At 41.7% G+C, this 12,711-nt stretch overlaps 2 protein-coding genes across 2 annotated transcripts; both read right to left on the bottom strand.

Annotated features, from left to right (window-relative positions):
• Positions 1 to 2,520: 2,520 nt before the first annotated feature.
• Positions 2,521 to 5,521, bottom strand: cnmd (chondromodulin). The gene is made up of 7 exons (XM_038719903.1): positions 5,450 to 5,521; positions 5,153 to 5,287; positions 4,423 to 4,563; positions 4,192 to 4,305; positions 3,899 to 4,052; positions 3,281 to 3,468; positions 2,521 to 2,748 (listed from the first exon to the last, which is right to left on the bottom strand). Exons 1-7 carry the CDS (start codon positions 5,519 to 5,521, stop codon positions 2,521 to 2,523), a joined length of 1,032 nt encoding a protein of 343 aa, XP_038575831.1.
• Positions 5,522 to 6,646: 1,125 nt separating this feature from the next.
• si:ch211-199f5.1 (protocadherin-8) lies at positions 6,647 to 10,556 on the bottom strand. Its single transcript, XM_038719634.1, has 3 exons — positions 7,956 to 10,556; positions 7,649 to 7,847; positions 6,647 to 7,334 (listed from the first exon to the last, which is right to left on the bottom strand). The coding sequence occupies exons 1-3, from the start codon at positions 10,419 to 10,421 to the stop codon at positions 7,021 to 7,023; spliced, it is 2,979 nt and encodes a 992-aa protein (XP_038575562.1). The 5' UTR covers positions 10,422 to 10,556; the 3' UTR covers positions 6,647 to 7,020.
• Between the last annotated feature and the right edge of the window lie 2,155 nt (positions 10,557 to 12,711).

Below are 12,711 nucleotides of genomic sequence, written 5' to 3'. Positions count from 1 at the left end.
ATGAGCTAGCCTAAAAGGGTTTCTGTGTTCTGGTTAAGGTGCAAAATGGACTGTCACTACTGTTTATTTCATTCATGTCTGGATGTAATGGAAAACATGCAATCAAATGTAGGACACGTTTGCTAGAGTGGTTCACTTCACACTTCTATTCACACTTCTAATGCCTCTTGGGCAACAACAGCAAATTTATGACAGGCTATTGACAGATTTATTGGGAGCTCTAGTGAGTGCACAGGCTTGATTACCACAAATCCATGCCACAGAATAAATCACTAGCTAAGATATCCCAAATGCATTGTGCTGAGGGTTGGTGCCAAGAGGATGTTGGTGAAAAAGCTTTTGATTTGGTGGTCACCAGCGTACCACAGCACCCTGCCTGACTGTGCTTGTTTTGATGGGCAATGATGAAAGCACAGGTGGATGCGAGAAAGCTCCCCCTGCCTTCGGCTGCTGCGGACGCCTTTTCTGTGGTTTCCTATTAGCACAGGAGTGGAAGTTTGCAGTCTGGCTGCTGGGCACAGTGGGTCAGTGTTCACAAAGCTCTGTTTGTTCCCTGGCCTGCAGGGCTCCCAGGGTAAGCTTGGCTCCAGAGGGGAGACAAACAAAAAGGCACCACTGTCTCACACACTGAAGCTGCTCTCCAACACATTCGTTGTTTCTACTCAATGGGGGTACATTTCTCTTCTTAGGGGAGGAATGGCAAAAGGAAACAAGTTTTTTAGAAACAGGGCCTCAGGATAACAAAACTGCTGTTGTTCTGAGCTATGTATTTTTTTCTCAGTTTAAATGCCATTTTGAGTTGTTGCTTGTGGTGATATGTTTTTTTCTTTTTGCTTTGTGTTTTTCATCTCCTTTTGTCTAGCTTAGACTCAGAGCTCTTTGTCTTGTGCTGCTGTATCAACATATTCTGAGTGAAACCCAAGGAAACTGCCGACAGCAACAGGCACATAACACATCAACTTTAAATTTCAGCTGCAGTCACTAACTTTGGCAAGTATATATATATATATATATATATAGTCCACAGCAGCTGGTGCAATTAAGATACAAAAAGGTCTCTCAATTAATGAATCATTTCAAGGTATCGCTTATGTCCATATATACATGTCTGCCTGTGATTTATAAAGGTGAAAAAATATGCAGGATACTATTACAGCTGCTGTCAGGCCAGACATTCACTGTTGTGCTGCAATCTGCAGTCCAAGTATAACTCCATTATTGAGGGGACTTTAAAATGGGAGCTGTGTGACACACAGCGGGATGATTTAGTTTAATGACCATGGCACTGACAGTGCTGTGATGGAAATTGGACTCCCCCTGCAAATTTACATCACTTGAGGGTACTTGGGGCTCTTTTAGCCGCTGCACTCCAGAGCACGAGCCATCAGGAGGTCCTGGATATGTCATGCTTGTCACCTTCCTTTAAGTGCATCTGCAGTCGTGGGAGAGGGATTAATATTATATAGCCTACGGAAGCACAGAAGCCGTCTTATCAGCACTGCAGATGTGATAAGCACCTCTACCCCCCATGAAAACAGGCAAGATCTCCAAGAAAAGAGACAAGCATCTCTTTGTGTTGTTTCCTCACACTGCTTCAGAGTTGCAATGCGGCTTTAGTGGCAGATATGGTGCAATTTCACATCTGTTGTAATTTGATGTGCCTGGATCACCCTCTGTGAAATCGTCTTGATCACAACATGGCTCCTTTCAATTATTTAGAAAGTTGGCATATGGCTTTAGAGATAGTAATCTGATTTCTTTTGATTTTGAGGTATTCAGAATAGCCTACACCACAAGCCCCAATAACAGCTGTGCAAAAAAAGCCTGTCTCTGTGATCATGTTATTTTGTAGCTTAGCATTCACACTTTTCATGGCAAAAAAATGTAGATTTATTTATTTAATAAAAATATTACTTTTATGGAAATATTTTCCATCATTGCCATGACACTCATCTCACATTAGTTCACATCAATGCAGATGTCAGTGTGCACAAATTGCAATGCCCTCAAACTGATTCTGAGCTGTGAATGGAAGTTATGACAACCATTGCTGTCACTTCAGTTTTATCAGAAAAGCAACCAGTGGAACCATGGAAACAAGATGTGACACACAAAACAACATGTACATCAAAGCTAGCATATACTGTAATTAGAATTTATTGAAGCCTACTCAGTCAGAAAATGTACATGATCTGCCGAGCTTTTGGATTCAGTCCCATACCTTCTATTACACACAGTACAGCGCAATAATCCTTGGTATTACAAAAATGTATGTGTTTATTTGTGAGTCTGTTGCTACAAAAAAGAATGTGGCATATTTGTAATCCAGTTTTACTGTATTTAAAGATGTGTATTGCAGTATAGATAATCATACATCATGATCTGCATTTCATGCGAACAGGCGTAACTTTCTTTTCTTTATGTCTACATGCATGACTGCGTAGAAGCTGAAAGTTTAGAGACATTGAGGGTCATTAAAAAAAAAAAAGATATGTACTCTCACAAGTGTAGCATGTTTTCTTACACAACACCTAAAATGCGTGCCACCCACCAGCGACAGGGCATAATGACTGTGCAAGCTACCTGGCATCCTCTGTAGTTGTAAGGCCAGGGCCAGTAGCCGCGCAGAGGCTCGCATATTCTCTGACAGTGAGTGTAGCTGCGTTGGCATTCTGAGCAACAGATCCCCTGGTGGTCTAACATGGTGTCAAAGGTCATGGCGCCGTTCTCTCCGGCCCCGCTGCTGCGCTGCAGTTTGGAAGCAAAGTTAATTTTGAAGAGGAATCTTTTTCTAAATTTATACTCATTTGCAATTCAAATGTTTTCAAAAACTTCTCTTCCTCCCAAACATGTGACTACAGTTCTCTTAGGCAACATGAATTTTTATAACCAATGGGAATTTTTCACTTCAGTTCATAAGTTCATCAACTTGGAATGGCAGCTGTTACCCCACTGCCCTGTAATTATGGGCACTAATGTAACACCCACTCAACAGTACTGGCAGTACACCCACATCTGACAGAAGGACTTAATCCAGGTTAACACATTTTCACACCATGTACTGCTATTTCTATGAGACTACATTTTTAACAAGGCTGCTGTCTTAAGGATAGTGTTATGAAGTCATCTGTGTTGACAAAACAGAGAAACTTCAATTCATAATGTTACTTCAAGGGTTGCCTCAGGGCGCAGTATATGCCTCTTGATAGTTAATTAGAAATTCACCAGCACTGGAGCCTTGTTTACTGTAAACAGTGCTGTTGATGAAGTTGGTACTCACATGATAGGGGTTGTCGGGATTGTACGCTGACCCTGCAGTAGACTGTGCCCCCTCCTCTTCCTCCATGACTCTGGAGGTGTCGTCCTCTGCGTGACTCACCGGGTCCCTCTCCTCAGCAGCTGCATCAAACTCCTCCATGTTAAACTGCCGTTTGGCTCGCTGTGTGTCTCTCTTTCCCCTCTCCCCATCTGTTACAGCGGCCACAAGAGGCAAGAGTATTGGGTCAACATCCACAAGACGCCATACATGTCCTCAGAGCTCAATCCTACATAGCTGGGGCTGTCTCAGATGTCCTGAATAATTAAATTAGCAGCCGTGATTTCAGGCAGTCCTTAATATTTCAAGATCATTCTTTTTTGATACAAGACCATAGCTTTTTTTGGTGTACAACTCTAAATGTAGTGTATGTTCAAGATGTTCTCAGTGTTCTCAGCCGAGACGGTACATTTTACAAGTGTGTCAGCAGATAAGCAGGGCAACCAAGATTTTAATAAATTATGAAAGAATGCACAATAATTCAAATGGAATATGCCATGGTCTATAATGGCAGTCCAGTTTTATAGACTCTGTGGGATGGAGTGAATCAATACATAGCTAGAAAGAAGAGAAGAAGTCAACCTTTAGGATAGACGGGTTGGAGCCAGTAAATGGGAAGTTCCCTGCAAAGACCCAGAATTTTGTTGCTCAGAAAGTTGGTGTCCTTCAGCGGCTGCTCTGCAGCAACCCATATGAGAAACTTCTCATCAAACCTCACTGGCATGATTTCATCTGTCTGGCAAGAAGAAAAAGATAATGTCCTTGAATTACTAAAATGAAAAAAGAAATGTCTGTCAAAAGCAAGCAGATCCTCTGTAATTTCCAACTTTTTTTTCTCCAATTGCAACGTTCTGAATGAAGTAGTGTACATATACCAGGTCAAACATCAGCGACGCTTTCTTGTGAGCTCCCATGTGTGGAAGGTTCGCTTTGATTTGGGATTTTATATAGCACTTGTCTCCTCCAAAGAAGCGGATTCCAGTTATTCCCTACACCAAATCACAGAGATGCCATGTTTACACTCACAGCTTTGCTACTTTGCTAAGCACACAGAAAGTCTCTGCTGAACTACCTCAGCAAGCGAGAACAAGGACAAACTCACTCACAATTTGAAAGTCATGAATCTCCACGGCTTCCTCAGCTCCACTTCCAGTATTAAATCGCTCCAGGTTCTTGTCAGAATCAATTTCCACGGAACCCTCCCTCACCTCCCCATTGATGTTCATACTGTAACGAACATTGTAAACCTGGTAGCATTCAAAGTGGAATGTTAAAATGACTGATTAGTCAAGTTATGTAAATCACACTGTAGCAAACACAATTGAAGTGAGATACAGAAAAACAAGCTTTGCATGGCGCTTGCTATTCCCCTGCACAGTTATTGTTGTGGTTGCTTCTCTAACAGAAATCCTGTGTAGTTTAAGCACACTGAGAATTTAGCAGAGCACTGCAGGAAATGCTTTTGCAGTCCTTGATGGGAATGATTTCCCTACAGGTGAGCTCAATGGAACACAAATGAACATTACACTATCTCGTGTAAGATGGAGTAGAGTAACATGAGGGCTTTATGCAGTTTGTATGCATTGTAGATAGAATTAAAGATACAGTTACACAGTCTGAATTGTGATGATGAATATAATTATTGATCAGGCATTTCAGTCATTAACATAAATATCTCTAGTGACAGTCTCAGGAAAATATAACTATGCCTCTAATAAAAGTTTTTATTATCACAGGATTTTGGATCCACTTTCCTCCAAAAACCTCCTCCTTGCATTCAACTTACATTTCTGATACTGAAGGGACAATCTACACACTACCGCAGTTGGCACTTACATTTTTATCACTGAATTTCCACAGGTAGAGAGCAGCCATGGATGCACACAACATTAACACTGCACCAACAATAAGAGCCACAGCTCCAAATCTCAGGAGACGACCGACTGCAGCAGAGGTCGGTGGGCTTTGTTCCTTCACAAGGTTCAGAGGATGCAAAGTTAAAAAATGAGGCACACTCAACAATAACAAAGATAACTGATAACATTCCTGGAAACCTTAAGAGTTTGCAGCTTTATTTACATGTCATGGATGTCAATTATATTTCTAATCAAAAACGTATTAAGCCTGTCTTACCGGAGGCACGCAGTGTTCCAAAAAGCCAGATCCATGGGTGGTATTTTGGACTTTTTCCATAGTCTCTCTCATGATGTCCTCTGTAAATCCTCTTCTAATACTGTTTCTTCTCTTCGGAGAATCAGGTTATCCACCAAGAGGCTTCCTGACGTTTGAGTGTGAATGACGTATGGTTGATATAAATTCTTTGAGCTAAATTCTTCGTCTGGTTGTTACCTGTAGGTCCAGGTGCCTAAAGCAAGGTGGCCATCCTGTGGTACCAAGCTAAAACAAGACTTTTCTGTTTCTTTCTGAGCTCATCAGAAATTGGGTGTGTAAGAAGCAGTGATGTAATGGTCAGTAGAAAAGTTGTTAACTGACCTTTCAGTCATCGTCAGGAGGAAAACATAGTACTTACATTTAAGCTTTCAGAGACTATTTTTATGCCTTTTATTTTATCACCTCACCTGTTAAAGTTGGATGTCACTTGTGATATAAATGTATGAAATAGTGCAGATTTCCTCTGGTTCTTTGCTGGTTACAGGTGTCAGTGAGAATGACCAGATTGCACTACCTGCAGTCAAACTCTTACGCAAGAGCGACAATTCTATTTTATTCCTCCTTGCACTGACTGGCACTACCATACTCAATCACAGACCCACACAGACATAACCTTTGCTTAATTACGAATTTTCTGATTTGACAATGGGAGAAAGGCAGTTTTGTGGTCAAGGTTAATCTTTCATTATCATAACTTAAAAGAAGACACATAGTAAGAGATTCAAATGTGCAGTGCAGCTGTTGCTTGGAAACAGATTGAACCGCATTTTTTGGATAATTGGTAAGCTGGGAGGCAATCAGAAAAGGTGAGTAGATTCTTTGACCTCCAAAAAAATACGTAATTGTACAAGCATTTGATCAGCAATGCAGTATTTGCATGCAAATTGAGGCAGTAGAGTAACTGCATTGTGTACCCTGAAAAGAATATGACTTTTTGCTATCAATTTAGCTGTGATCGGTAGAGGACCACATTTTTTTTAGTGCAGCTTATAAGCCTCTAAGGCAAATGAAATGCATTCAGTTGGCTAATTGAGGTTATTCTGTGTGCTTTCTTAATATTCCCTCAGGACAATAGGTTCTACTCTTCCTATAAAATAACATTTGAGTCCTGTAAGCCAAGATAGCTCAATTTTTAAGCTGTCATTGAACAGAATACAATTTCGATTTTAATTGTTTATTTGTGCAACAATGTGACAAAATCTACCACAAACATGGTAATCATTCATATTGATTGTTTTCCACGGCAGAAAGGCCCCTGTCAGCCTAAATGTCCATAGGTCATGCCCCTTAAATAGTTAACACATGCTCTTGAAAATCGATAATAAAATTCTTCTTTACACTGAATCATTATGAAAAATATATTATTAATGTACAAAATCTTGCATATTACACATGATACAATGAACAGTCTTATATGAGCCAAAAGACACATGACATACTACAAAACACTGCAACAATTCAACATTGAGTCAATTAAGATAAAAGTACTATACAGTACAAAGACGTAATCCATTTGGATGACTTTTTGATCTTTACGAGTTTGTGTACTCCGGGATGGATATCTCATCTGCTTCCTGTATTCTGGCCGGTGTCGGTGGGCCAACAAGAATATAATCAAATTCCTGGTGTTGAACTTTTTCATACACGCTTTGCAGTCCGTTGGTTTTGGGTATGTGAGCTGGGTAGTAGTTTTCCCTTCTGGCGTCCCGGGGAAGTGAAGCTGTCTTGGAGAAAGTAGACAGATGCGGTCCACAGGCCATGCTCGTGTTGGGCCTTGTAGCTGAAGGGCTCCAGCATCGGTCTGAGTGTCCCAACACTTTGCACTCGCTTGTACATGCCCAGAGACCTGTGGAAAACAGCAGTGCTGTCAGGGTGTCATATGAATACATTTGCTGGCTCGTCTGGTTGAGGGTGTTTGATGTTGAAAGACCCCAGTGAGCCCAGGTAAGAGCAATCATAATGTGTCCAGTGTATTAGAAAATGTTTTGCTGTAACTCGGTTCAATCTGCAAGGATGCATGGGGCTTAGATTCAAATAAAAAACACACTATAAGAAGCAAAAGGAATGCATGTCACGTCATTGCACAGTTTGATCTTTACCTCGTCTCATGACTCATTTTCCAATTTATTATTATTTTGGGTTTCTTTTTGTGACACTCACTGTTTGTTGGTGGTGACTCTTTTTTGTGCACATCTCCACTTATGTCAGAGTCACTGTCATTGAAGTCACTGTCCCCCTTTCCACTGTCCTTGCCACTGATGTGGGGGTCTCTTGCTGAGATTGTTGTGAATGAATTACCCTTCCATATTGTTATTGGTCTGACTGTTTCTTTCCCATATCCTGGTAGTGTAGAGTAACCCTGCAGAGAGACAAACATATTCAACACAAATTTTGAGTCAAGATGCAAAAGACAAGGAAAGTTACCGTAAAACAAACTTTAAATATCTCTGAAAAATAATTTTCTCACCTTTAATTTTCCCTCCATCACCCTGCTGTTTGACTCAAAGATGCCTGCTGTCTCCCTGCCATCCTCACAGCCTGTCTCTGTTATGTTGCTGCTGGCCAATGGAGGTTTCTCTGGAAATGGATGGGATTCAAACCCTTTGCTTTTGTGGCTGGCAATCAATGAATCAATATGACCGCTTTCCACTTTTTCCACATTTGGTATGTCTTCTTTTTCATCATACCCCCCCTCCCTTGTCTCTTTTTTCCGGCGGCTGCAAATGGTTGTGATGAGAATGATAGCCAGCAGGAGGAGAGAGCAGCTCCCTGCCAGGACAATGATTATGGCAATAGACATGTCCCATTCAAAGAGCTCATCGCTGCCATTTTGAGTCAAGGAAGGCATACTGGGTAGAGTTCCCTCTATAAAACTGAAGTGTATAATGGCTGTTGAAGTAAGTGCCGGGGATCCATTGTCACTGACCGACACTGTGACTTTGACATTGTCTGTGAGATCATATGTCAGCTGTCTGCTCACGTGCACCTTCCCTGTGTCTTTGTTGATAGAGAAACCCAGGTGTCCCCCCTCTGTGATTTTATAGGACAGCTGTGCATTTATGCCTTCATCGGCATCTGTGGCCTTTATCTGGGTTACCACATAACCTACAGGTGCATCTCTGGGCAGGAAAACCTCAGCAGATCCTTTGTAAAGAGGTGGCTGTATGATAGAAGGTTGGTTGTCATTCTGATCAACTATTTTTAGTCTGATGACAGCTGTGCTCTGCAGCTGGGGTGACCCCCCATCACTTGCTTGGATGTGTATGTCTAGCTGTTTCATTACTTCATAATTGAAACTCCTCAGGGCATATATAGAGCCAGACACTGAGTTAAGAGACACAAAGGTGTTCACCGGGGACCCCATGATGACACTGTCCACAAGCCTGTAGGTGATTTTGCCATTATTGACCAGATCTGCGTCGCTAGCCTCAACTGTGGTGATATAAGCGCCCGGGGCGTTGTTTTCCACCACTAAAACTTCATAGACAGCTTTAGTAAAGTGAGGGGCGTTGTCGTTCTCGTCGCTGAGTCTAATGGTGTACTGAGTGATCTTTCTCAGCGGAGGCGACCCAAAATCCTCAGCCATGACCGTTAAGTTATACTCACTAATCCTCTCCCTGTCTAGAGCTGCTGCTGTAACTATCATGTAGCTGTCCTCGTAAGCCTGCCGGAGTTTGAAATGGTCGTGGCCGTATAATGTGCAGTGGACCTGGCTGTTAACACCCGAGTCTCTGTCCAAGGTGCTGATCAGCGCCACCAGACTGTCCTTGTCTGCCGCCTCGCTGATGTATGCAATGCCTGTCGCGATGGAGGTCATCGGGGTGATGCTGATTTCTGGGGCATTGTCATTAACGTCTGTGACGTGAATTATGATTTTGCACACGGAGGGTGTCGGGTTGGGTCCCAGATCAGTCGCCTGCACGTCTAGCTCATAGGTGCTTTTGTCCTCAAAATCCACCGTGCTCCTGAGCGTCAGGCGACCTGATTTACTATCCACTTGGAAAAGTTCTCGGATCTCATGAGAAACCTGTTTTCCGAACCCGTAGACGACCTCTCCGTTTAAACCCTCATCAGCATCAACTGCGTTCAAGTCCAGTATAACTGCGCCAACCGGTGCGTCCTCTGGCAAACTGACTGAGAAACTATTCTGGTCAAAAACAGGACTATTGTCATTAAAGTCAGTTACTTTGATAGTTATCTTTGTTGACCCCGATCTGAAAGGGTTCCCTCCGTCTGTGGCGACCAGCTCCACAGTGTATGAAGACTGAGTCTCCCTGTCTAGCTCTTTCATTAGCACCAATTCCGCATATTTAACCCCATCCGCTCTCAGGAGCACATCAATGGTAAAATGACTGTTGACAGATATTTGATAGCTTTGGATGTAGTTTGACCCGACATCAGCGTCCACTGCTGGGTCCAAAGGGATGCGGGACCCCGCAGCTGCATTCTCTGAGATCTCCACTATAGATTCCTTGTTTGGAAACTCCGGAGAGTTGTCATTGATGTCCCTTATTTCAACCTCGACGTGAATCAATTTGTAGCGATCTTTGGAGAAATTTACTACGTCAAAAGTAATGAGACACTGTAGAGTGTGTCTGCAGATTCTTTCCCTGTCAATTCGTTCCCCGACAGCGAGTTCCCCGTCGCTTTCTCTCACCCTGATGAATGAATCATTGAATTGTTTCATCATCCTGAAATTGGTCTTGGAAGAATGAGACAGACTCAAGGACATGTCCTTGGCAAGGTTTCCGATGACTGTTCCTGGTGCGTCCTCCTCATTGGTCTGATATCGAATAGTATTTCCCTCGGACTGAGCCAGTGAGGCAAATAAAAATTGATGGATTGAGAACAGAAAAATCCACCGGTGCCAATAAGTTATACATTTGCCCCGTATCATCTTCGTAGTAATCTTTCCCTCGGTAAGCAGCCGCATTGTGTTCTGAACTGATAAAAGCAGTTCACCTCTGGAGTGGGCTCTCCATACAGCTCCCGCTTTTATGAACTCAACTGTGCTGGGAGTGAAAGTTACTTGCTCCTTGCGCGCAGCCAGTCAGATACGCTTGTTGCCTCGCCGTCAACACAGCTCAAAATTCTGCAGTGGCGGGGTTTATACAGCTCCTCATGCTAATGAGACGAAGTGTGACCAATCCCTCGCTTTAGAATTAAAAATACCCCCCTGTGAAAAAAAGCTAAGCCTCTTTTGAGAGTGTAGACAGTAAAGGAAGTTGCAAAATAGAAAGAAGGGCAGAAAGATATGCCACCGCTTGAAGATAGTTTCTGCACTGTTTATCGTCTTATTACAGCCATTACCGAGTGATGGTTTTATTTAGCAAAAGCTATTTCTTCTTCTTTTGATGTTGAGTTTGTTGTCTGTTGAGCGTGCCTGAGCGCGAGTAGGTGTGCATGCTTAGTTGTTTTTGGTGAGCTGAGCGAGGTTTTGTTCTGGGTGCAGCTCATCTGAGAACAGCCTCATTATCTGGAAACACATTCGCGTTGAAAGCATGTCACAACCCTTCCAAAGGTGGAATGGTGCTAGAACGACCACTTTATATAGCAATAGCTGACATACCCCACTGGTCAGTAAAAAAATATGATCAACAGTAGCCTATACATCTCACTTTTCAGCTTGTATGTAACAGCAAATGAATAAAGTGATACTACCTAAAGGAATTTTTCTCAAATTTGATATCAAGAGATTGTCAATATTTCCAGTCGCCTTTATCTTTCCAAATCATACATTTGTACACTCAATGCATTATGATAAGGATGAGCAATTTCATTTAACATGTACAATTTAACAAGAACTACAATATGGCCAAAACATGTACAGTACTTTTGTGCACCTTTAGTTTGGGGCTGCATCCCCTATATGCTCTAGATCCAGTTGAGGGACATCTTAACACTGCATACAATAATATTTAAGACAATAGTGTGCCTCCAACATTCTGCCAGGGACTTCCTGTTTCAATATGGCATCACCACTGAGCAGAAAGTAAAATCCATAAAGACATGGTTTTCAAAATTTGGTGTGGAAAAACTGACCTCAGTGGCTAAAAAGTTGGTGGACAACCTCACTAATGCTCTTGTGGCTGGATAGGCGCAAATCTCTGCAGCCATGTTCCAAAATCCTGTGGAAATTCTTCCCAGGAGAGCAGAGGGTGTTACGTTAACATTACATTACATTACTTCAGTTACACACAGGAAATATATAAACAGATATTCCTATATATATATAGGATATATATATATATATATTCATATAAACACATGTTCTTAAGCTGGATATAATACAACGTCATCACGATTTGTAGCCAAAAATTTCGACCACACCTCTGAGTCCATACTCCTTTGTCACATTTGACTATACTGCATTGGATTGCAACACTCCTGTTTTGTTGTGTTTGTATGGTGTTGGCACAGGTATTTGTCAATTGTTAAGTCAATATCCCAATTTATTTTTTAAACGTGATAGCTGAATAGTCTGTATAAACACCATTTAAGTAGTAATACTGAAAAGAAATCTGTTAATCTTCACGAAGGATCTGGTTAAGTTTCCACCAAAAATGTGTGCATGCCCATTCATTCTTTTTATGTTCTGTGCATCCTCTAACGGAGCTTATTAGATTTGATGGATTGAATTTTGTTCTCAAGTATAATTCTGTTTTTTGCACTTGTTTAAACATGTGGTTCTTGATGGAGGCACCTGCTGGTTTTCTCTGCTGTTGTGGAGACTACATATGATTAGTGAGAAACTCAGGGTATAACTGTTATACGACTAAGCATCTGGATAGAAGTGACTTGTTTGGGGCCTGTGCTCACAATTTATCTCTGTGACAGTTACTTTTAACTCCTCCATTTACTGTATATCTTAATGGGGCGTGGAGGAAAATGACAGCTTGTGTGTGTTTTTGTTTAGAACGATTCATTAGTCAGTCATACAGTCCACAGTGTGCTGTGGTTGAAGCACTAACAATAATCTGAAACAATAACGCTAACAATAGCAGTAATGATCTGAAACAATGTGAAAAGCCCACAGAGACACATTGAACGGGAAAAGGCTGCAGTAAACAACAAAGGTAGGTGGGCAATTTTACAACTAACGGAGAGAACCACTGTGACATATTGTATTTGTATATAGTATCCATCATATAATACAGAATTATTCAGTCTAAGGTAAGAACAAATTCAGTTACTGTTTCTTTATTGTGTTTCTGTGAAGGTCC

The sequence above is a fragment of the Micropterus salmoides genome, unplaced genomic scaffold, assembly GCF_014851395.1.
Source record: "Micropterus salmoides isolate LMB-PRFRI ecotype aquatic unplaced genomic scaffold, ASM1485139v1 Ms_hic_scaffold_15, whole genome shotgun sequence".
In the NCBI taxonomy this organism is placed as follows: domain Eukaryota; kingdom Metazoa; phylum Chordata; class Actinopteri; order Centrarchiformes; family Centrarchidae; genus Micropterus; species Micropterus salmoides.
This window is presented reverse-complemented; position numbering and strand designations above follow the sequence as displayed.

What these genes read in the sequence shown, in the direction of transcription:
- si:ch211-199f5.1 (XM_038719634.1), bottom strand. Translation starts at nt 10,421, where the DNA reads ATGCGGCTGCTTACCGAGGGAAAGATTACTACGAAGATGATACGGGGC. An exon ending in TGATGGAGGGAAAATTAAAG is followed by an intron (nt 7,848 to 7,955) that starts GTGAGAAAATTA and finishes GTCTCTCTGCAG; the next exon opens with GGTTACTCTACACTACCAGG. An exon ending in AGAGTCACCACCAACAAACA is followed by an intron (nt 7,335 to 7,648) that starts GTGAGTGTCACA and finishes TGTTTTCCACAG; the next exon opens with GTCTCTGGGCATGTACAAGC.
- cnmd (XM_038719903.1), bottom strand. Translation starts at nt 5,521, where the DNA reads ATGAGAGAGACTATGGAAAAAGTCCAAAATACCACCCATGGATCTGGC. An exon ending in AGATTCATGACTTTCAAATT is followed by an intron (nt 4,306 to 4,422) that starts GTGAGTGAGTTT and finishes GATTTGGTGTAG; the next exon opens with GGAATAACTGGAATCCGCTT. An exon ending in CGTCGCTGATGTTTGACCTG is followed by an intron (nt 4,053 to 4,191) that starts GTATATGTACAC and finishes TCTTCTTGCCAG; the next exon opens with ACAGATGAAATCATGCCAGT.